Below are 25621 nucleotides of genomic sequence, written 5' to 3' on the forward strand. Positions count from 1 at the left end.
AATTTAAGTCTCTATTAGAAATGAGTCTGAATAAGAACACTTTCACTGAAAAAAGTTTCCTATGCATGCATGCGTGTAAGAATACATAAAAATTACAAGAAAATCATATAAGGCCTTTTTTTCCATTCGCTAAACGGAAACTGAGAAAGTCAGAATTCATATTCAGCTCAAAAAAATTGCCAAAAAAAAAAAACCACAGAAAAGCATAAAATCAGCTTTTTTTTTTTTTTTTTTTTAAAGAAAAAAAAAAAAAAAAGGCTACCACTGACAGTTGTCTTCATACCAAAAGAAAACAGTATGGGGCCAGAAATTCACCAGACAGCAGAGATAACTCAGCAGTGAGAATATCCAAGTACTTGTTAAGGTAATCATTTACAATCTCGTAACTAACTGCCATCATCACTACACAATCCAGATACCTCTTTCAGAGTTTCTGCAGTTTTGGCATTTTATTTGTTTTGTTTTTAAATCTGTTGCAACTTTAGTTCCCATTATTTAAACTCTGACCAAATAGACCCATGTTTGACCATACCACATTAATTAATAGTTGTGCTTTTACAGAATGTTCCTTATGGGCTGCAGTAATTTATAAATCACGGCACAGCACGTCACTTTGGACAGAATTTATCTTTGAGTTTTCATCTAAGAGAAATCTCACTACCTCAGAGGTAGTTTCCACTACCACAATCTTCTTAAAAAATTAAAATAAAAAACAACACCCCATACAAGCTGTTACATAAACTGAAGGCAAATGCCATCAATCACCGGGGAAGAGCATTTTGGGTCCTCTACTGTAAACAAGCCATTTTTTCTGAAGAAACTGGATGGACCATACCCTCTGTATCAAATTCAAGATATCTTTTGCACTGGCAATTCCCTGCTGAGGAGATCATTTCCTTCAGAGGCAGGAATTTCTGCATTAGAAAAAGCCCACAGTCTCTAGGCAGAAGTATAACCTGTGGAACAGAAGAGAGTATTCTCACTTTTAGAACGGCTTTTGGTTCTTTGATTCTTGCTATGCTGCCTTTATATAAATAAGCAACAGTCTTGTAAGCACCTGACTAGGAGCAATAAAAGTAACAGTGGTTTGGAGTTTTTGTTTGTTTTGGACTTTCTGTTGTGCTTTAAAAAGAGTTTTGTGATTTTGTCTGGATTGCCATGCAGTGCAGAGGAAGCAATCTTGTAGTCCTTTACAGGTGCCTCCCTCCTCTGATCAGTAACCCAAACAAACAACATTCCTTAAATGGTTTGCAATGGCCTACTGGATAAATGCATGTTATTAGCTGTAACAAGAGTTTCCTTGTGTAGATGGCAATGTAGCCATTCTTAGTTTCCCTACAAAATGTATTATAAAATACTCAACCTTCCCCCCCCCCCCATTTATGGTGCTTTAAACATTAAGGAGACCTACTAAATTTTGCCTTGATTTTTAATCAGTGTTTAACCAATGGAAAATATATTTTTTCTCACTGTTGAGAAGTGAGGGACATCAAGACAGTAATCTCCTGAAAACCAAACATCCAGAAAGCAAAGGAAAAGATTCTTCCTGCATTTCTCAACAGTTGGTTATCCCAAAGGGATTCAAATTTGCACTTGCTTCTGCAGCATTAAAAAAAATACACATTAATACAATCCATTTTAGGAGAAAGACACACATTTTAGGTTACTTTCCAGTCCTTTTCTGTTACCCTGCATAAAATTTTTGCCCTCACTTTTAGACCAAGCAAATACTGAAATGGAAAAACAAACAAACAAAAAAAATGAACACCACCTCCCTGGGAATACGTTTTCCTTTGATTTACTTACAAGTAACTCATCCATACTGGTTTGGCATTTTTCTAAGTTGATCCTCTTTATTGCTACACGCTCTTGCCGGGGTTTGCATAGCGCTGCCTGTACAACTGCTGTAGCACCACTACCTGAAAAAGGATAGAAAAGAAGAGAGACTTAACAAAATAGTAGTTTAAACCAGTGCCCATCATAAGAATCTAGCAGTAAAAAGTTAAAATCCTTGGTCAACCTTTTACAGTACTTTCTCACACGCACATTTTTCTTCTGGGAAGTCAGTTTAAACACTTCTCAAATAGAGAATTTTTCTTCTGTACCTCAAAGCTTCTGTTCCACACTCCACAAACAAATTCCAAGATGACAACTTAAAATGCTGCACTTACTTACAAGTCACACCCACTTCCTATATGCATTTTATATAGTTTGGGAGCCATCTGACCTTTAGACACATCAAGAACATCAATGAAGAACATAACTTTCAGAGTTAACATGATTTTAGTGTTAAATAGAGATTCTGGGCTTCATCAAATGCTGTGAACTTTGTTGTTTCAAGTCATCCCTGATTAGCAGGTTTTTGTTCCCTCTATGCAATGGAAAGAAAAAAATATCATTGTAGTTCAACATGCCAAACCTTCCATAGTTTTGTGTGTTCCTGCTCAATCATGATAAGCTTAAATCGTACAAAAAGCATGCTGAGTCTTGCAAAGAGCACGAGAGGCACAAATGTCACACTAACAGTAAGAAGGTACACGTTACATCTGTATTACATGGTCATACAAACACAAATAATGCTTGACAGAATTGAACAAAAATACTAGGAAAAACATTAAATAATCATTATTTTTAAAAAGCATGATTCATGAACAGCAATAATAAGAAGTCTTGTTGCTTCTTTCATTAAGCACCCATTAACTTAGCTCCGGTCAGTACCACCTCACTAAATTAATCAGATGATTGCAACTAGTATTTCAAGAGTTGTGCCTTGTTCACACACCTTACTGCCACATCAAGTAGAGCCGTGTGTGCTTCCTCAAAGTAATTACATCATGCTCAACCATGCAGAAATCTAAAATCCTCTGATGAGTGGTTTCTACCTGTAAATCTATTTTAATATCAATTATGGATTCCTGGTACCTCACTGAGTTGAAGCCACGTGCTATATTAGCCTGCTCAGACATTATGTTCTATTTATCCTCAGTAATTGGCATGTCCTAGAGGAATACAAATTGCGAACAAAAAGCCTTTTGTTGTCAAGACCTACCAACATGGATACAGTTACCAGTTAACTTAAAAACAATTGGAAGCTTTTCCCTCTGCAGCAGCAATACCTCACGACTGAAAGTTATTGACATGTTTTAATTGCTTAATTGCTCTTTGTTTAGATATTTCTATATATTGTTCATTTGCATGTTTGATGTTTTGGTTCCTTCCACTCCCTCAGTCTAAGCAAAGCTTTAACTCAGCATACAAGCTTTATTACAAAGTGCTCATCTCATCTCCAAGTCTCCACAGGATTTGCTAGTCGTTCTTTTGCAGGACTTTCCTTGGTGCATCTTTTCTCTCTAAGCCAAGTACCATTTGCTACAAGTAGCAAAAGATCTTCACTTTCAAAATGGTTACATACTATTATCACATAAAAGACAAGGAGAAAAAGAGCAAAGAAAAGTTGTTGATCCACATCAGAATGAAATCCTACCTGCTTCCTCAAGTTAAAATAGAAATAATAAAATACAATAAAATAGCCCTGGCTCCAGTGTTTTCAACAAGAAATGAGGAGGATATCCACCAACAATCAGTGGGATGTGCATATGGCACAGAGCCTTGTCCTGATCCTCCTGTGCACACAAGGCAGCCTTGCTGAGGAAGCTGTAGCTATGTCTCAGAGTGCCCTTTGTGAGGGGGCTCATCACTGTCTCTGCAGCCCTGCACAGCCCAGTGCTCCACCAGCAGCAGAACCACAGGATGCTCATACTGCAAAAGGGCAGCTCCACAGCCCCCACCAGCCCTCGCTGCCTCCCATCAAGGGCCTCCTGCCTCTGGCCTAGACTGCTCTGCTAGTCCTGCACGGCTCAGCACTGAGGAGCTTCCCAGAGTACTCTGTGGGGGACCCAGGCACTTCACCACAGCCACTGTGTCTTCAGAGGAAGAACCACCAGAGGAGCCAGGGCAAATGACAGCAGCAGACCCCTCTGTCCAGGGCAGCACCCCCAAAAGAGGAAGGCCAGCAGCAGCACCCTGGACTTACCTCCACCATGCAAGATGTGGCAACAGAACCAGCACTACCTGGCACTCACAGTCAGAGCATGGTTCAGGGAGCTGCAAGACCAACATCAATCTCAGTCTGTTTCTGAGAGAAAATAAAAACAACAACAACAAAAAAAAAGAAGTCCCTGATATTGACAAGGCAGTTGAGGTTGCTGCCCCTAGCCATGCTGTTTCTCCCTTTCCTGGTTCTGGTGAAAGCCATGGAATCATGCATTTACCTCCACAATCACTAACCAGTCAGTCATGATGACAGTGCTAATAAAATGAGCACAGGCTGCAATAAATAAAAGATGGACCTCATGTTCTAATAATAATAATCCAATTATCAGGATCCTCCCATTCTGCTAGCTTCTTCAAGCTGCAAATAGCTAACTTACCTGCAGAAAAATAGTGATCTTTGTTCTTGTTGTGTTTGTTGCTGTTGTTTTAAGAAAATGATGAATTGAGATTCACAGAGGACATAAAGCTAATTTGATTTGTTTCTTTCTGAAGATTTATCCCTTTCTATTTGCTGGCTAAGTAGTAGCTGACCAGCAGGATGATGGCAGGTAAGGAATGCCACATGTTACACTATGGAGTAATGATCAGTTGGACCAAATGACAGGGAAATTGAAAGCAGAACATCTGTTGGAGGAACTACTCTCAAGCAGGACTGTTCAGCACTTCCTGAATCACAGCATGCATGAGAAAGCCAAAAGCCACTTCCAGTGGGGACAGCAACACTCTTGCTGCCCCTAGGATTTCATCAAGTCCTACTGCACTGCACTGCACTTGGCTGGTCAGAAGGAACTACCCTCAGGCGGTTTCCCCAGTCACTTCAGAGGAAAAACAGATGAATAGAGAGAAGTGGCATTTACAGCAATTCATAAAGCTGTAGAGTCTGACCTCAGCATATTCAGAACCATAGCCATCAAGAGTCCAGGTGCAAGCCATTGTTATTGTATCTGCCTCACCTTTTTTTGTTGTGTGTTGCTTCAGCCCCTCTAGCCAAGAGAAGTATTACCATCCAGGGACTCAGTACTGACCTCCTGTGCCACCATTCAATTTGTGCATCTCTCATATGCAGCCAAAACATTAAAAATAATTAAATTTTCCACATTGAGCAGTTGTGTCATAACTCAAACTCACACCTCAACACCCAAAAACATTAAAAAAAAAATTTTGCCACTTCCCACCACCATCCAAAAAGCTCCTTCCTTAGAAAGCAACATCTCCATTTACACCAGGATGATAAATAGAACGTTTTCCTTTGAAGGATGAGCCCTTTGTGCATCCCAATATGATTTTTTTTTTAAAAAAAAAAAAAAAAAAAAAACTCCTGTCAGCACCATAAAGGCAACAGCCTGTCCTAACACTTTCAGAAGAGAAACATTCAGCAATGGCTTCATCCTTCCTGTTCTTTCAGGAATACTGAAAATACTATTCAATATCCATACAAATCCAGACATTTCAAAAGAAAGAAAGAAAAATCACACTGGAAATGCTTCTGAAAAGCTGCATAAGAAAACTGACTCTCATTGCAGGACCACAATTCCCTTATCAGGTTGTCATTTGAACTCTACTTTATGCAGCAAAATAAAATGAAGATTTGCTATTGCAAATCATATCTTCTGCCCAGAAAAAAATAGCTGCTAAGAGAGAATTATTACTCATTTCTGAAGTAGCACTATAAACAAATGCTGGTGTTGATTTAGTCAGTTAGCACATTTTATTGTTTCTCATTTAGATTGGAAGTAAAAATTTGGAACAATTCTAATAGAACAGGGACATGAACGCAGTATTTTCCTATTTTTCCGGATGTCACCACATAGTACATCACTCTCTTCTGAGAATGAAGCAATCTACCAACACAAAGGCAGTATTGCTACTGCAGTCATGAAGATCTCCAGTTAATACCACACTGCTGAGCTACAAAGCATCTTCAGCAAGTTGACAACAGAACACGCTTTGTTATGGATGCATGCTGAAAGCAAAAAACTTACCTATTTCTGATACCACTTCTCATGAAAAAATAGAAATGGTAAAGCAATGTAAAAATGCTGCCATGATACTAGTGACATTATTTGTCTTATTATTAGACTGAAGTAGCTCAAAAAAAAGGAAGAAAACTATGCTAAAGGAATAAACAAATTTAAGTCCTGTCTACATAATAAAATGTCAACAAAACAAAGAAGTGAAGAGGGAAAAGTTTATAAATCAGTTGTGATCCTTCTCAACCAAAATATGATCTCAGAAGTCTAAAGATACAGCCCAAGCTGATGATCTTGTTAATTACACTTCTTTAGGACAGAAACTACAATCAGAAAGGAAACAATATTTTTCTGGTCTGCTAAATTAATTATTTTCGTAGCACTATAATTAAACAGGTATACTTGGTGCACAGTTTGCTTACAGCTATAATCAATTATATATCAATTGTTTCTGTTAAGTAAGCCCTCAGACATTCAACATTAAGATCCATGATCTTTAAGATCTTAAGTTCACACAGTATCTGAAAGCAAGATCAGGAACACTGAAAACATTCCAATTCCAATGGTACATTACCATAGCTCAGCTTAATGATTATGTTGTGAAGTTTTTATTATACCAGCCTTCGAGGACATCCTGAATTTTCATCTGTAATTTACTTCTGAACAGAATAAGTCCAAGGCACGTACATATTCACGGGAATAATTAGACAAATGAAACAACTCAGAAATCATTAATTGTAAAGACAAAGGATTAATGGAGACAGCTAATTTATCATACTGAAGTTTCCACCAAGTCATTGACTAAAGTCATATGCTTAGTCAAATACTTAGGGTCAAAGGATTAGGAATATTAACTGTATCAATGTCACAAACTTAATACATCAATTAACAAATGAACAATGCTGACTGTTGAAAAATTGCACCCAACAATTCTTCAGAGAAGCTTTTAAAAACCTACCATTATTATCAGCATTGCCAACATCTCAACAGCATAAGAGAAACTCTCAAGGAAAGCTTCCGGTCAACCCGAAATCAAATTAAACGCTAGAAGCATTCACAGTACTCCATTAAGAACTACCTTCCCCTTCATTGACACTGTTTTCTGAAAGAGAATCAGTAAATGACACTGACGTGGCAGCTGCTTCAGGAAATATCGAATCCTTCCCTTGGTATCAGGTAACCTCACAATCACCTGCTTCTCCCTATATACTGTCCCAGATTTTTCCTCAGTAATACATTTTCTGTCCCATTGAAGGGTCTTTTTTCCCCATGACTACTTCACAGTCTAGCATTGTGCATCTCAGGTACACATCAGATATGACAGCATAGTCTCCAGCAACAAGTACAAGCACAAGTGCAGGAAGAAGCAGGTGGAGAGAGAAGGATCACACTGCTGCCATGTGATCCTAGAGTTGGTGAGGAAGGAAGACAGCAGCCAAACACTACAGATGAAGACAAAAAAGAGAAAAGCATTCAACAAGTGCTGGTTGCTCTTATCATGGCCTTGTTAGCGCCAACAGAGAAAACACCATATGATGCAGATAGAGACAGACAAAAGAAATAAAGAGTTTAAAGCATGTTCTCTCAAATATTTCACACCAACCAGCATTGGTTCTTTCTGCCACTGCTGGATGATACTTTTTAACATCCAACAAGCTTCAGCTGAGCTATTCTTAAGCACAAAGGTCTTTAAACTTGCCAAGAAATGGAAATCTAGCAGAGTTGTCAGGATTTCATCCTACTAGCAAAACTACATTAAAAAGATTCACCAATTCAGAAAAGCTATTTCATCAAATTTCATCAAGTGCGATTTCATTCAGGAAAAAACTTGTAATCTTGGGGCACCAGTAAGTTTTCTAGCATGGTATTTATTTTCCAAGTTCAACAAGCAGATTGCTCTGCTGCTGTTCAGGAGCATACAAGTGATTTCAGCAAAGGGAAGTCATCAAGAGTAACTAAATTAACTTTATTTTTAAGCTCCATCCTTAAAGAGCCAAGAATCGCTATTATTATTACTGGAAAGAAAATCACCTTCCAACTACCACTGCTTTGTAGTTCTGGATTATTTTGAAAAGAAGTGGGGAGTGGAAAGAAAGAACCAGAAGAGTCTGGTTCATTTTGGTGTGAGGAGTCACAGAAATACAGCCTACATATATGGTCACTACACAAGTCCTCCACAACTCCTTCTCGTAGAGAACTCCGTTTTTTTCCCCCTCTACTGAATCAGAACAGACGTGGTTTTGTTTCAACTTAACAAAGAGAAGCTCCATTTGACAAGCAGATTCTGGAAAAAAAAAAAAAAAAAAAAAACTGGTCTCTGACCTATGGTTAAGTAATTCTTCATCAAAAAAAAAAAAAAAATCACAGTACAACAATTCTGATGTTTCAGAACAACATATGAATGAATGTAGAATTGCTCTCCCAGGTCTCAGCTTGGCCTCAAATATCAAAGTATCCTTACAATACTGGTCACAAGTAGTTGTTCCACTTCAGAGATGCACAGTCTTGCTGTAAGGCTTAAAGAGAATCTAAATCATGCAATCCCTTCAAGTCTCCATACACTCTGCAGCAGAACTGTGGCACTCCTCTCCTCTTGTGGTACTCAAGTAGCTTCTGTGGAGCCAGGAATTTCCAGGTCTCCAAGGTTTTGGACATTCTCTGTAGGAAGAAGCTGGGAAGTAAGAGAGAAAGCAGAGAGGCACGAAAGCAAAAAAGTGACTGACAGCTTCCAAGAGCAAGAAACCATAGCATACTTTTCTGTAAATTACAATTATGTATTACTGTCAACTGTCTTGACATCTTGAGCATGTTGATTATGTGTTCCTTTTTGTTTGACAAATTATAAGCAAGATTTGCTGGTTACTTGCAATAGCAACAAAACCAAAGCAAATTATACATTTTTTTCTTGTACCAAATTCTAATAAAATGTAATCAAATATCCTTTCAGACAAGTTTGAATTCTAATTGCATGAGTTATTAAAAGAAAGTTACTGTATTAGATAACAAAGTTAGATCACTCAATCAATTACAAAGCCTAATGACTTGGAAGAACTACAGCTTTGTCTGCAGTCTTGGTGCTTCTAATGGAGAAAGTTCATTTTCTCTCAAAAAAAGACCAACACAAAGCTCTCTTCCCCAGTACTGTTACTATCATTTGTATACAAGTCAAACAATTAACAGTGCTCTGCAGAGCCTCATCTGCAGCACAGCACTGGTGATGCTCTGAAAGGTATTTTTAAATTGTACAATGACCATCTTCACTCTGACAATGGAATTAAAAGTCATGCTTTTTAAGTTACAAACAGAAGATTTAACATTTTTTAGTTTCTTCAAATGGTTATTAACTGGCAGAAAATCTTGACCAAAGTCAGAAAGGCAATATGAGACTGAAGCTACAGCACAACTAAGGTAATTTCTAAATGAGTTGCCAATATAAAGATAATCCATCATGTGTAAGTAACCCTTTATTTTCTAATTAATTCTGCCTGTTTTCTAGGCAAATTGTGTTTCCAAATCAGTTACAGGAGAAGATGAAAAAAAAAAAAAAAGGTAATTTCAGAGCAGGAGGTAGCAGCCATGATATAATCTGTGCCTCTGTAACAGAAACTTCCCTCAAGTCATCAGCACAGTCTTACAGACATTAAGTTACGTGCAGGAGGAGAGCACTGTCTGCAACAGTTTTACAAAAGCAAACCAAGTCAATTGTTCATAAGAACTTTAGAGATCTTAAAAAAATAATAATAATAATAATTTTGTGCTGCTCTGTCTCATACACTTCATGTAACCCATTACCATTAATATTAAGACTAGACAATTTTCACATGTTTATGTTGATTACCATTCACTTGCTCTGTACAGATTCCAACTGCTTCTGAGGAGGAATAAACCTCACTTGTTACATCCAGCTTACGAAAAAAAAAAAAAAAAAGAAAAAAGAAAAAACACTAAACTCATTACACACTTTCAATGGCATTAAAACAAAGCAAAGGTCTCCCAGTTCTTCACAAAACTAAATCTAGCTCTTCCTTATTAGCAACTATCATTCTCATCTCTAACTACTACTGGAGAGCTGCTTTGGATTCTCACTGTCCTAACAGATATGCATCCCCTTTAGATTCTAAATAGATATGTTTACAAATAGCCTGGACAAATCTGAGTTAATGAAACAATTTCCTTAATTCTTAACTCTACCCTCCACATTTATAGACAGCAATCACAATGATTTCTTCCTGCTGCAGTAGAGATCTGTAGGAATAACAGGAAGACCCTCTTCTTTCCAACAGAGTAACCAGGTGGCAAGTCAAACAGGGAACCTGATCTGACTGAAAACCAACCCAGCAGCAGAACTAGTTTTCTGTCAGATCAATGAGCTCCTTTCAGCAGTTGCCTGCTGGAGCAGATTAAATGCATCATGAAACTGCGCACCAAGAGTTCGCAGAGAACTGGGTAACCACCACAGAAATAAAACACACATGAAAAAACATCTCAGAAGCAGCGTACTTAAGGCCAGCATTTCCTCCCTAACAGGCACTTGAATCTCCTAAGAGTCATAGAAAATAATCAGTAGAGAAGGGCAGGAAAAAAAGAGTTGTATCATTTGATATCTGTCCCACGTGGCCTCATCCTTCACAACTGCATTTGGCCAAACACAGTGAGTAACATGAAAAGCTCACATTTGGAGAGAAACGAGGAGGAACTTCTCCAACCTGCCAAATCCACAGGCAGGACAGAAACAACCCATGTGACTAATATTGATTTTCACTTTCCATTCTGTGACCACCATTGAAAATTAAAAACCTTCTAAAGCAGTTGACCAAAATCATTTTGTCTGTGTACTAATTGCCATATGATACAAAGCCTATTTTGTGAAGTGTTATGACCAAACATCCTAGTGTGCCTTTTCACCTGCAGAGCCCAGAGATGCCCCGATACAGTTTATTTTTCTCATTTAACTGGCAAAGGACTGCTGTAACTGAAGCCATCCCCTGAGGACTCGACCCAGTTCCTGGGGGAGATGTGGGAGGTGCCTGCCACAGGTGAAGGGCTCTCTCCAGCCACTGGCGGCTGCTCAGTTTCTCGCTGCAGCTAACAATGGTGTGGCTGCTGCAGAGGAATACGATCCAAGCTAGAGCTGTATAATTCCTCCCTCTCTCCGATAAAACCAATGGTTTAGGAACACCTCATATCTATTGAAATTAACAATTACGGAGATGCTAGATACACATTATGCTCACATTTGGTCAACTGCACTGAATTTAAAGGTTTTTGTGTTTACTGTTTTAAAACAGTATCAAGACAAAACTTAATCACAGTGGTGATTAACCACTGTGATAACCCACAAGATTTAAGTCACCGTACAAAATAAGTCTCAACAACTTAGCAGAAGCTCAATACAAGTCAGAGAAGTTCACCATGTACATGAACTGAATATATGGTTTATGGATCATATGGTCGTATACCCAGTATGACCTCCTTTTCCTCACTAGGCTTCGCTTTAATTAAGGAAATATTGATATTTAACAACACCCATAGGTACCCAGCAATACAGTTTCTCTTCAGCTGCAGATTTGCTACACCAATAAGCATTCATCCACTGTAAGGGTAGGTGCTAAAGTATATGCATATTACATTTCTAAATATATTAAATGTAAGAATTTAAGCAGAAAGGAGAAAGACTTTTACCCAGAAAGCTCTCATCCAGCCATTTTATGAAAGATAAATCTCATGACTCACCCTAGGCAAGGCTTAACCCAGCACTTTCAGATGCTTTTCTTAAATAAAAACTAACTCGCCTTGGAAGGGAGTCTGATCCTCAGCAAAGATACAGCTTACACAGATAGAATCAATTCTGCATGGGGAACTTCTATCCGTTCCCATGCTGAGTAAGAGCAGCCAATAACCCTGCACTGGGGCATTCACTGAGTCATCCCAGCTCCTCTAAGGTAGAAGACCTCAAACGTTTTGTTTCTGCTTATGGAAAACAGCCTGCCTGATAACAACGCTGAGGGTGTGCACAACCTGCAGCCCCAATCAATAACGCGTAGTTCTCACTGCTATCAGCCTGAAAGCCATGAGCAATTGCTGTGCAATACTGAAGACAGCCAACAGCACGACCAGGCAAGGCTCCCAGGGGTTGCTTCTTTTATTCATTTAAATGGTTTGAAAGAATAGCAATCCCAGTCTTAGGTCCAGCCTGTATCACCTGCAGCATTTGCTCAAAGTTCAAAGAGTCACATACAAACAAAAGCAAGTTTTCTCACGGTAGCTTCCATTAGCAACAAGCAGCGGCCAGGTCGGGAGATGAGAAACTTCCCACTGCAGGGACTGCTAACAGCAGTCACATCATCACAGAGCATATCTCAGGATAACACAACCCAAGTACACAGACGGAGATAGAGCCCATCTGATGCACGCTGGATGGCAAGAACGACGTACGCAGCAGCAAGCCCCTACCTGTGGGGCTGCGTCCCACCGCCCTCCGGGACAGATGTCTCTAGGATGGACCTGAGCGGTGACACCGCACCGAACTCGCGCGCGAGCCGACATACACGGGGGGGGGGGCACGAGGAAAAAAGAAGCGTGCACGACAGCAGCGGGTCTACGGGCGAGAAACACCACCCCCAGGGAACATCAGAAAAATGCAGACTAATCGAAGCGGATGCGCGTACATCTGCGCGCGCCGCAAGCCACGCGGCGCAAGGAGCGCATCCGCAGTTCCCGGGGTCCCGGCAGAGAGCAGAGGGCTCCGCGCCGCCCCGAGGCGACGATGCGGCACAGGGTAGCCGCCGGGCCGCACCGGGCGGGGCGCGGCGCTTTCTAGAAGGAGCCGCCGCCCCCCGGGGCCGCACCGCCCGCCGCCGGGCGGATAAAGTTTGCGGCAGCCGGCGGCGGCGCCACTGCAGCGCCGGGCGCGTTCGCCGCAGTGACCGGCCCCGGCAGGAGGGACGCCGCTAGGCCCGGAGCCGGCCGCCGCCGCATCCCCCGCAGCATCCCCCGCCGCCGCCCCGGCCGCATCGCCGCCCCACCCCGCCCGCTCCACTGACCGATAACCTCCTGCAGCTCGTAGGCGTCCCTGCAGATGGGCCAGCCGACGGGCGGGGCGGCGGGCGCCGGCTGGGGCTGCTGGACGTGGACCGGCGACTCGCCCTGCTCCGCCATGATGCTGCCGGAGCGCCCGGGCACCCGGCGACCTTCTTCAAACTTCCCTTCCAGCAACACCTTTCGGCCGCTCCCTCCCTCCCTCCCTCCCGCCCCGCGCAGCCGGCCGCCCGGCGGAGGGAGGAGGCAGGGCACCGAGGGGGAGGAGGCAGAGGCGGGCGCCGCCGCCGGCCCCGGCCGCTCCGCTCGCCCCGCGCCGCCGAGGAGAGGCCGGGCGGCCGCCGGCGGGCCGCGACGGGCGCTCGGCACTGGAGATCGCTCTCGCGCGCCCCCGTTTCGCGGGGAGCAGCACGAGGACTCCCCGGACGCCGGCCGACCCGGCGGCTCGCTCGCTGCCGTCCTCCTTCTCGCGCATCCGCGAGGCTCCCGGCAGCGCGCGGCTGGAAGCGCTGCGGGCACTCGGTTGAGCGCGTGCAGGCCGCGGCCTGCGGGAAGAGCCCCGGGCCGCCCCGAGAACGCGGGGACGCTGCGGGGTCTTGGAGGAAGCCCGGGGCCGACGGGGATGCTACCGGGGAAAGCACCTGTTAGGCCAACTGCACCAGCGTGCAAACGCCTCTGTAGCACTTGCTTCAAGCATAAAAGCGTTCCTGCCAACAGCATCACTGCTGCACACTCGTATTTAAATTTGAAGACATGAGCAACCATTTGGTTTTGGCAGCTTTGGGCACTCCAGTCCCGCAAAGCAGTGGAGCGGCCTTACTCAGGCAAGGAAGCGATGCCACACTGCTACACCTCAGCACAGATGCAGCCTCGCACTCACCAAGCAGGGTTAGCACACAGCTGGGAGCTGTTCCCACAGCCAACAGAACTGAGGGGTCTAAACAGACAGGAGTCATTGTTAAACTTTTCTACCTCTCTGCATGATATGAGACAAGATTAAAAAAAAAAAAAACACAACCAAACAATCCCTGAGTAGATGAAACTCAGGAACTTAAACTGATATTAATATAGCATACAGTTGTATTTTTCTTTCTGCCATCTTAGCAGTCATTCACGTAATACCAGCAGGGTGTTACCTACTATAGTCTCACTCCTACTTTGAAAGCTTCATATTTCAAAATCCATGGGATTCAGAAAGCAGTAAGAAAAAAAGTTTCATCGTAGATTTTAAAAATTTCTCTTCCTTTTTTTCCTACTTCCCAGTAGGGGAAATATTGATGGTAGGTGGACAGTTGGGCTAGATGATCATGGAGGCGCTTTCCAACCTTAGTGATCCTACAATAGGGATTTAAGGTCATTGGAACTGATGATGAAAATGTGAGCTGGAAATCTCTCAGAGCCAGCACTGATTGATGTCAGAACTGAATCTCAAAACTGTTGAGAAGCACAAATCACAGAATCACTAAGGTTGGAAAAGACCTGTAAGATCACTGGGTCCACCCCATCCCCACCTTGCCCACTAACCACATCGCCATGTGCCACATCTCCACATTTAGCCAGCACCTCCAGGTATGGTGAGCCAACTATCACCCTGGGCAGCCTGTGCCAACACTTTAACTTTTTCCGAGAGAAATAATTTCCTAACATCCAACCTTAAGAGTAAGAGTAGCTTCATATCAGGTCTCAGTTTGCACAGGACATCTAAGGAGTTAAGTGCTTTGGGAGTTATCATTTTGTGGCAACACACCTGTATAAACATACGTATGCTTCTGTTTGGTTGAATCTCAAGAGAATTTCCCCTAGGTAGCTGTGGATCCAGACATGAAACCAAGCACACGTGTACTTTATCCTCCCCATCTCCTCAACCCATCGATATTCTGAATACTTTATATTCCATTCAAAGTTGAGACCCTGATCCTAACAAGGAAAAATTTCCACGGAGCAACAGTAGGATCAGAACCATAATGTGATATGTGTCTCTTGGTTGTATTATTAACTTCTCAGCAGGATGGCTGGAATATAATCTGACAATAACAAGCCAAACCCTCTCTCTTATCTATGAATTTACTATCTTGTTTCAAAAGAAAGCTATTCCTACAAAACAAAATCAAGTTATTTATGTTTTGCTGTGTTGCTAAGAAGGCATAATGAAGAATGAATTCTTTAATAACTGCTTAGCATTTCATCAGGTCCATCAACAACTTGCAAATATGGGCTTCCATTTTCTTACAAGCAGCTGTTAAGCTTAGTATGGAAGCCACTAGCAGTAGGTAAATACTGCATGTTTTATGCTGAAAAAATGATTCATTACAATTTAATTTTTAAAAGCAAAGTCATTAAAACATTTTCATATACAAACGTTAGAAATTATCTCCCACAAAACTAAAGGTCAACAAGACTTGGAAGAGGATGTATCAAACTGTCATTCGATATTAAGCTCAATGCCAAAACTAGGCAAACTCGTTGTTAGTAGAGGAGACCTTTCTGCCAGCAATAACATGGAGAAAATAAAAGGACAGCAACAGCATAGGGCAAATCAATCAGCACTGAGAAATGGTTTCTCACTAATGATGGCAAACAGCCAGCTTCTCCATCTGCACTCAGCTGTTGGCGGGTGGTGGCAGGGGATACTTTTAGTTCCTAAGCCATGAATTCCAGTGATGTTGCTGCCATATCACTAGCAAAATTGCTAGAATTTAGCATCATAGAATTACAGAACATTGTAGATTTTTTTGTCCCAGAACTAGCAATACAACTTTGGAAATTTCCAGAGCACACCCACACTTTATTGAGATGAGCAGCTCTTACAAGGAGAATTTTCCAGGAGGGCAATTTGCTATAGAGTGGAACTGGCGGGAAATGCTCCGCGCAGCCAGCACAGCATAGGACTCAGGTTTCAGATTCGCGTAAGGTAACACAAAGAAAAGCGACAGCCAGCCCCAGCCCTCGAAACGGCTGGTGTGCAGCAGCCGGCCAGCTGCCTTTGGAAAGCAGGGCCCCTGCTGGAGGCTGCTGGGAAGAGCCTTGCAGCGTTAGAAACTTAAAGCAGTACAGCCAATAGCGTTTTTTTTTCCTCCCCCTGTTGCCCAAAAACTCCGATTAAAGAAGTATCTGCAGATTTTGGAGATTCAGTAGAAAAAAAAAAAAAAAAAAACCGAACTCAAAAATAATAAAATTAAATAATATATTAAAATCACTGTACCACAAATTGAGGACATTTCAGAACAGTCCTACCCTGCTTGAACATGGTTTGGTCTTGTGAAGTGCTTAAAAAAAGAAACACAATGCTGAACCAAGTCTCCAAATAAAGTGAAAAAATGCTTTACACAGCCAGGCTACAGGGAAAACTAGCAACTGTCAGAAGCCTACAGGCCAACATGGATAAGAGTTAAGCAGATGCTCAGACCCTTCAATAGCTCCAACCAAACAATAAAAGCAACAGGCACAATCTAAGTAGCCATATGAACTAGCACAAGCTAAAACAGCAGGAAGAACAAGAACCAGTCTCTCTGCTATCACCTTTCTCTCTCAGAGAAGCAAGTGAAACAAAGCCATCCCCTCTCACCTAAAAATGGCCTACTAATATGACTATCACATAGTATAGCACAGCTGCCTGCAATTTTGTACCCTGGATTTGGAAACCTCCAATTTGAATAGAGAGAGGGATGGCTGTGCTTTTAAACATCATGAGATATGAAGGCTGACACAACAATAGCTGGTGCTGATGGGAGACAACAACCTGTTTCACAGACTGGGTGCTCTCTACACCCACTGTTGACATCCAGAGTAACTGGGCAGAGCAGAACTACTAGCAGCAGAACTACAGATCCAGATTCAGGAAGATGCCTATTGCTTTAATTCCTTCTAGCCTGAGAAAGCACTGAAACATGCCAATCAGGAAATTTCTGGTAGGCAGGGACCTCCGACAAGGTAGCCTTGTCTCCACTGCCAACCCTTAAATGATTACTGGGGAGAGGTAGATCCTGGCTCCACCCCTTCCAGTGATTCAGGGGCATTGCATGCACCTGAGCTGCACTGGGTTGGCCCTGCCTTCCCACCAGGTGCTCAATCACTGGGTCAGGCTGTGACTTGGTATTTCTCCTACAGCCATGAATAACAGAAGCCTAAATGTTTCCATGCTGATTTTGCTACACAAAAAACAGAAATCAGGAGTTTAGGCACAACCTGATCTTACGATTTTCTGGCGTGTTACTGAAATGGAAAAACACCCCCAACAGATACATTTTTTCACAGATTCTGTCAAATAAAAGCCCTACATTTGCTACATACTGCTAGGTATAGCATGCCAAGAAAGCACTCCTAATTTTTTTTCAATCATTATCAATACATCAGAAGCAATCAGCACAGTACATGAAAACCAGATACCCTGGTATAAACAAGTTTTGCCATTATAGCTTGTAATATGTCCTTTGCAAATACAGCTGTGAAAAAGAGAGCTATGACCTAGTACTCTGCCCAGCATGACTACACTTACAAAACTAGCTACAGAAGCAAAAACTCCATTTTGACCCTTCTGATTGCTTTGCTTATGTGGGGGCTAACAAAAGCTGGATTTTGCCACAGTACACAACAACATATATGGAAAAAGTGCCAGTCAAATGCAGTTTTTCCTCTGCTATCATGAACACAGCTTTCTATTGCCACTGATTACACCAACATGTGGAATTGTTCTGATATGAAAGCACTCACTGATGAAGGTCATTCCAGTTACACAGAGCATCAGCTGAAATGATGCAGTTCTGGAATTTGATCTTATAGTGGCAGCAGAGAGAGTGGCATTGGAGAGGCCTGGGGTGAATATTACTAAATAACAGAAAGTGAGATTAGGACAGCTAGAAGCTCCCAGGCAGCTGGAAATCTAACCTTACAAAAACATCAGGAAGATACTTACATACAGATTTTATCTGAATCTGCAGAGTCAGAGAAATAAAAATATTGAACTTCTTGGAGTAAAGCCTGATTTCCTATAGTAACAAAAATATCTTTAGCATATCATGCATATCAGAAACTATTTACTTAGAGTAAGTTTACTACAAACTTGTATTACATAGACAAGCAAAGCACCATGTGTATATTTTAAACATAAGAGAGTCTTTCAACCTTACAACACAAAAGTAAAGTGAAACTTTAACGGAGCCTGTTTAAGCTGTGCAAATTGAGGAAGTTATATTCTGTACTGGCTTGGGTTATGAATAAAAACTTCATTCCAAGAATTTCAGGAGCCCAAATCGTGGCTTGTCTGGTGGCATGTTGAAGCAGCTGAAGTTGCCCACTTCAGGAAGAAATGTATAAAAGTTTGGAAACAGCCCAATGTTCCACACAGGGCTGAGAAACAGCACAACCCTGTGGAGAGAAGAGTGACAGCTCAGAGTCGAGAACAGCCTGCAGGTAGTCCTGACAGTGGTAGCACAAATGAGAGAAATGCCTAGCATACAGAAAACAAAGAAATGCTGTGTAATCCTTTGCTTCTGTGAATGAACGAAAGCAAGAGACAACTGCTTAAATAAAGACTAGTTCAAAAACCAAATTACAGTTCTGAGCAAACTGTGGGTTGTGATTGATAAAAACGTACCTGAAAGGCAGAGCCTTTAAGGTTAAGGCTGTTAGCACAGTTTGGGACAGGTGGTGCCCAGTTACACCTACCAATTCTGGAGTAAGATCTCAGCTCTATTTCAATTTTGTTTTTAAAGATAGAAAAATGTATTAAAAGCTATAGCTATGCATGGCTTTAAAAAGCAAACAAAAGAGCTAGTAAGATTTTATATTGGCCTTGTAGTTTCTGTGTTATCAGATTAACTATGGCGGTTTCCCATATTCCGCAGACACAATTTCAGTGAAAACAAGAGTATCCTGGTGACTTGAAAAAAAGGCAGTGGTAAAATTTTGCTTTGCCTTGTTTATGTTGTCAGCAAAAATCTATGATTTAATATTCTCAATTTCCTGGAACAGACATGCTAGAGGAGTATCTCAGCTAAGCAGCTGATTGACAAAGTCAGACTTGTTTAGCTGGGTAAATATTTGAGGTTGCAGTTTACATGGCACAAGTCTCAGCAGGTCATAAAAAGTTCGTTGTTTTTTTTCCAATTCAAGAAGTTAGCTGAAAGTTGTTTTAGAGTAATACCGTCCATACTTAAAGGGACTGTAGTGATATTGGTGTGTTCTGTTTCATTAGTCTCATATCCAGTTATTTAATAGTGCAAAGCAGAATTTATCAGCTCTATCAATGAATCATTGTTGGGAACCTACAGACATTTTTAATAGAGAACTGGAATATTAATAATGAAGGAAGCTGAAGGCAGAATTAAAAATGGGTTGTGTAAAACTATGAAGAAGTAAAAATCCTCAAATAGCAAGGTGGTGAGTCCCTAGGCATAAATGCCTCTTTGAATCAAATAAACATGGAAATAAATCATCACAGATATCACAGATGACAGCTATGGTTACCACTCCATCCAGAGACAATGGAAGGAACATATGGCACCAAACTCAGCTCCCAGAAAGGAAGGAGAGCAGCTGCCTATAGAATGAGATAAAACCAATGGTTTGTTGACATTGCTGAGGCAACATTGCAAAATCCCTTGACATATGAAAGAAGCAGAACAAATGAATTTTCCATATAAATAGTGGCAGTGATATTTCTGCTGAGATTCAGTAAATGTCATTTTTAATCTCTAAGCCATTTAGGTAGGTTCCAGGCATTACCTGCAATTTTTAAAAACCTCATGCATTTTTAAGTGTTGTCCAGAAAGAAAGCTGATGCACTAGAATAGTCTAAGGACTTCCATATGGTCACTTATGCCAAACCAGCTGAAGGGCATGGACTCCTTTGTCTACTATAAGCTTTTCAGCAAGAAGATACCTGATTCCAAGAATCTCTAAATAACATGGTGAAGGAAGACCAGATAGGTTTTGCATCTGCTTTTACATCTCATAGTTTTTCTCTAATAGGAAGAAACACAGTGGCCTTTAATAACAGGAAAATAAAGGAGTATTTCCCACGCTGCTTTGTCAGACAAGGAGTTAAGTACCAGTTCTTATTAATTCTCCCAAGCCTCTGAACAAGTGACAACAGATAGAGAGGGTTTTGTTACCTCCCCTGTAAATGTACTTCTGAAGGTATATAAAAGCAATTTTTGCTGCTTAAATTGAGTAAAATGTAAATTCAAATTTGCAGGAGTTACATTTGCAAGATATATTTCTTCAGTACAGCAAAATGTTTCCATTTTAATGGAATAAGCAATAGAAAAGGATTTTTCTAACACTTACCATATCTTATTTTTTTATATTCCCTGACACTGTTCACTGCCTGAATGCAGCACTGAACAATTAAACAACAGTATATATATTATCTATAAATTAGCAAAGCATTTTTTTTAGATTCAGCTGTTGTCTGACAAATATTTCAAATCAAAGAGTAAGACATCTTTTAATTAGGATCTTACATTCTAAGCTGTAAAGTGAATTGCCTATTCTAATCACACAGAAGATTTTTTAAAAGTACAAACAAAATAGTTCTATTTTGTTTAAATTCACATTTGCAGCACAGACCATAATTTTCATCTTCAAAGCTGCTTAGAAATTCTGACAAAGCATTTTGTAACTTCTGTGAAGAACTTATATATCAATTAGTCAAAAAACTGGGGGGAAAATTTAAATCATATTAAAATGTTTTCACTCAAAAAAAAAAAAAAAAAAAAAAAGAATTGCCAGATATATTCACAGAGAACCTAAACCTACCTCATGAGAGGTCCAAGACTCAACTTAAGTGTTTTAATGCTCCCTAGTATCAATGCAGCAAATGAACCACATGAATGACAAGACCCTTCAGGAAAATGCTCCTGCTCACAGTCACAGGCCTGAGCTGGAAATAGTGCTGTTCATTCGCTATCACCATTAGATCTGTTTTCTCAGGAACCATATCCAAACATGTATAAATACTTGTACACACCAATAACAGTGTGAGACCTCCGAATGAGTCTCAGGGTTCAAAATCATTATTACTTTTAAATGAAAATCTTATATTCTAAGGGCTCTGACTGATTAAACTTCTACATAAACATATCCAGCAGCCTGTCAGGGGAATTGCAACCTGGCACGTCTATTAGGAAAGTAACCAGTATTGATTTGTATTAGTGCTGATCTCATATTCCTCAGCAACATTCAGGTGACGTTTCCACTCTCTTAATAGATTATAAGCTTTTATCTTTTGTAGAAGCAAGCCAGACAAATCCAAAGTACCATTACTTTCAAATGAGAGATTTCACAACAGAAAGAGTTTGTTTTCTCAAGTTTTGGAGCACTTTTAACTTCATGCCCCTGTAAGCTGCCAAGCAGACTAGCCTGGATGCTAGAACCACTTGCTTAATGGAACAAGAGAAATAGCGCAGGCAGACAGAAGGCTTCCCCAGGCTGTAGAATCAATATAATCTCAGACTCCGCATCACCACCTTATTAGTCTTCAGTTCCACTGCAGAAACTGCCACAGAGCATCATAAAACTACAAGGAGACAATGAATGTTTTCAGAGCAGCACTCTGTCAGCCAGATGACAGTGCTAGATACAACCTATAATCACAGAGGTGATGGGGCTGTCTCACTTGCAGATTGCCAGTTTCTAGATTTGTACATTAATTTTCAATTCCCTTTCTTGCCTACTCTTTCCTTAGAAGTTCAGCTAAGTAATTTGCAGAAGCTTTTATTATTTTTAGCAGGTGTATGTCTGTATCCTTGCTACTTACAGATTGTTCTGTAAGTACAGAGTCAGTGAGGTTTTGTTAGAATATAGCTTATGTATATGTAGCTTATAGGCAGAAATAAGGTTGAGGGAGGGAGTAATAGATTTTATTTTAACTGATAGTATTGAGATGAGGAGGACTTAGGTCTCAGGTCACAGCTTCTTCAGTTCTACGTAGAAGCAGCAAACTTGGAGATATACATGGATCAGAAGCAGGAACACTCAGGGACAGAAACACTCCCTTACATCTTTCATGGAACAGCCACTTCAGCTCTGATCTCTCAGCTCTCATCCCGGGCTGTTTTCCAAAGAGTCTAGGAATACATAATTTTGCTGCATATGAAAAATTATAAACTCAGACAACTAATTCTTGCTGCACAGTGCCTGCTTTTGTTCCAGAGATGCTAATGTTACATCCATCCTACAGCCCCAACAACTTCTCCGCTTCCTTCCTTGCCAATTATCCTTTCCTCTCAGTTGTTTAATGGATTTAAACTTGGTTCAGTTCCGCCCTAGCTGTATTTTGCCAGAGTTTGAGTGATTCTACTCCTGAACAAAAGCAAGTCAACGTGTTCAAAAGCCTATTTATTCTCCCCAGATCTGAGAAGCAAGGCAATAGATAGAGAACAAGCCTGGCCCAGTCAAATCTACAGACAAGGGCTTGACAAGGGCAGAAGCAAAGCTGATGCAGGACCAGAGACTCCAGGTGATGCTCTTCACAGCTCTCACAGTGGTCTGGTGCAGGCTGTACTGGAGCTGGCTTTGTGCACAGGCAGCAAAACCCCTAAAAAGATACCTTGCCTGGCATTGCACTCAAGGCTCTGGAAATCCGGTAATGTCATTTCAACTCTGTTTTGTCCTTTAGGTGTTCAGATTTGCAAAGGATATGGGCTGTTGGTAGGACCTGAATTCAAAGGAGTGGTACTCCTTGACATGGGTCTGTGATGTCTAACAGACATGCAAAGTTTAAGACCAGGACTTTGCAGATGCTGTAGTATTTGAAGAAAAGATAATGCAGATGAATATTTTATACTAGATAGCCTGTAGTTCTTCACAGTGATCAAACTGAAAAATTCCGTAGTTGTTTGTGTAATTACAGTGACATTTTAAAAAAATTCTTGCCACACACTGGAAGCCAGCTGGTTGATAGGTCTACCTGTCTCTTCCTATTTCTGGAACATGGTGAGGTGACATGGGAAGGGCAGGCATGTCAATACAGTGTTTCTCCCCCCATGTATTGGATCCACCACTATTTTTAATCATAATCTTTCCCCATTCTGAGCACATTACTTCTTTTTTAGAAGTAATGCTGTTCTAGGCATTTATCTTTAAAAATAAGTTAAGGTTTAACAGCAGAATCTGAGTGCTGAGAATTACTATGTAAAATATTTTCCTTTAATTAGAAAGGACATCTAAGTGTCTTTCAAACAAGTCTTACAGATTCAAATACACGGCAAGAGAGAACAGATGGATAGAGAATCATTGTTTATTTACTTGTGTTTAAGTATTGTAGATTGAGTTTCATTTGAAGAGACCTTTTCCAACTCATCTGCTACTCATTCACACCACTTTAATTCCCTTATGTATATGTGGATAAATAATGAATGTGCAGTGTAATGCAGTTGGTGTACAATGCAGTAAACAAAGCCTTTTGAAAGAGAACTGCAAGACCCGACTGACTGCTAACATTAAGGCACTTGGAGTAGATGTGTGTTACTGAAATCACATTATCACCTTTCAGTCCTGCACTTTGGAAGCTTAAACAGCTCTTCAGAATTGTAAAATAAATAAAGAAATAAATAAATAGATAGATAAATAAATTCTAATACTTTGATTTCCTCTTTAAAAAGATGTGCCCAGAGGGCTGGGGAAAAGATGCCTGTGCCCTCTCAGAAGAGCCCAGTTCTCTCATCTTTGTGGGACAGGGATAAGCCAAGGCACAAGCAGATGAGCCAAACAAAGTAGTCAGTGTCTCATGATGTGCTGTGCCATCCTTGGACACTTCAATGGTTGGGGGATCTATGGCTCAGGGCATGGCTAGGCTGGATTTTGCCCTCAGTAAGATTGTCCTTGACAGGAGGTTTTTTTTTTTTTTAAGCCTGGGACAAGAGTGTCAGCATTGCTCCAGGCATTCCCAGAGTGCAAAAACCTCCCAGCACAACAGGGCTGTGATTTTTTCACATCATATCAACAGACCCTGGGCAAAACAACTATTTAAACTAGGATGATGGGGCTATTTGTATCTGTTTTCACTGTGAAGATACTTAATAAAATCCCCTTTGGGAAAGTAGAAATTGTGGACCACATAATGCTTGAAACAATAAGGTATTGAAATAAGAGCTGAGAATGGAGTTGCATCTTTTAATGAAACTCCCAGGCCATGGTGGAAGTTTCAAGTCTATTTATGGCTTTTACTGTAAGAAACACCTTGACATAATTCCACATGCCACAAGAATCATCCAGGTAACCTCTCCAATCTCATTATGCCAACTTAAGTGAATCCCATAAAAATTAAAGAAAAATAAGTGTTCTTCACCTGTTCTAATCATCACTGTGATTCAAGCCTTGGAGAAATAGAGGGAAAGAAGAGAAAGTGGAAACCATCTTATTTTCCAGGACCATAGTTGTGAGAGTGTTGTAACTTTCACCAAGGCTATATAAAACCTGTCTCCTGCCTTCTGTACTCCTTTGAGCAATTGACATGCTTGAGGGTTGATCACTGTCATTTTTTCCAGATCTTTTTCCTGTTACTCAGAAGTAACTGCATACATGAGCTTGATGTATTAAGTTTTGAAGTAATATTTACTTTTTTTTTTTAGATAGAAGTTTCCAGTAAAGCAATTTTACATAAAAACTTCACATTTTGATGTTAAAATTGCAGAAGGAATTTAGGGAGGCAGAATGACACAGTGATCAAGACACAAAAAGTGGTAGGGCAGTCAGCTCTCTTCTTGCCTTCCCGTAAATGGAAAAAAAAAAAAGATCATACTGGTGACCAAATATACCACAGCACTTTTCAAAGGCACTAAACTTTAACAAAACTCCACAGCTACATGTGAAGAAGGATCTACCTAATCTCTAAACTATCAGAGTACTTTGTCATGGCATTTCAGCATCCTTCATTTCATCAACTTCATTTTTTAATCACTGATTCTTTTGTTTTTATAGAAAAAGAAAAAAAAACCTCTAGAACTACTTCTTATGTTCTCCTAACTCTTTCAGCAGTTTAAAAGTCATACTATACTTATATTGCAGCCTTGGTGGAAATACTTTTCCTTCAGTGGGTACTTCAGACTTCTATGGAAAATAAAAGTACTAAAATTCACAGATTTAACACTGTGACAGGAGATGAAGATTGACTGCCAGCTCTATGTTCAGATGAAGGCTCTATGCAATTAAAAGCAAGTGATCTCAAAGGAACAGCCACACAAAACTGTGTAAGACAAATCTATAATTAGTAAGATCTGTTATTTGGATACCATTGAAATATCAGTTCTTACAATGTAGTGGATAAAATACTTTATCACAAGAGTACCTATGTCCAAATCATACAGATTTTTTTTTAATGCCTAATCTTTGATAGCAGAGAGGGAAATTCCAATAAATATTTGTTTCGCCTTCTGTAATAGCAGTTAGCTTACCAACTGATGAGCCACCACAAATTAAAATCACTTATTTCCTGGCAGTTAACATCATTACCTCTGTAATTACTTGTGGAAGTTTTAGGCTGTGTGCTCCTACTGTTTTGACTGATTTGATCCCATCTGATCCATGGTAACATGCCAAGGAGAGCACAATAGTTTTCC

General features: G+C 40.7%; 1 protein-coding gene across 1 annotated transcript in view; it reads right to left on the bottom strand.

Annotated features, from left to right (window-relative positions):
• STK39 (serine/threonine kinase 39) overlaps nucleotides 1-13483 on the bottom strand; it is a gene marked incomplete at its 3' end in the record, with an annotated part of 86270 nt that extends 72787 nt beyond the window's left edge. Inside the window, exons 1-2 of the mRNA XM_079539193.1 lie at nucleotides 13063-13483; nucleotides 1807-1915 (exon numbers count right to left, since the gene is read on the bottom strand). Of these exons, the coding sequence (XP_079395319.1) occupies nucleotides 1807-1915; nucleotides 13063-13181 (228 nt within the window). The 5' untranslated portion in view covers nucleotides 13182-13483. The remainder of the gene's footprint in view (nucleotides 1-1806; nucleotides 1916-13062) is intronic.
• Nucleotides 13484-25621: the final 12138 nt, after the last annotated feature.

This window comes from Tetrao urogallus (assembly GCF_951394365.1).
Source record: "Tetrao urogallus genome assembly, chromosome: 8".
Taxonomy (NCBI): Eukaryota; Metazoa; Chordata; class Aves; order Galliformes; family Phasianidae; genus Tetrao; species Tetrao urogallus.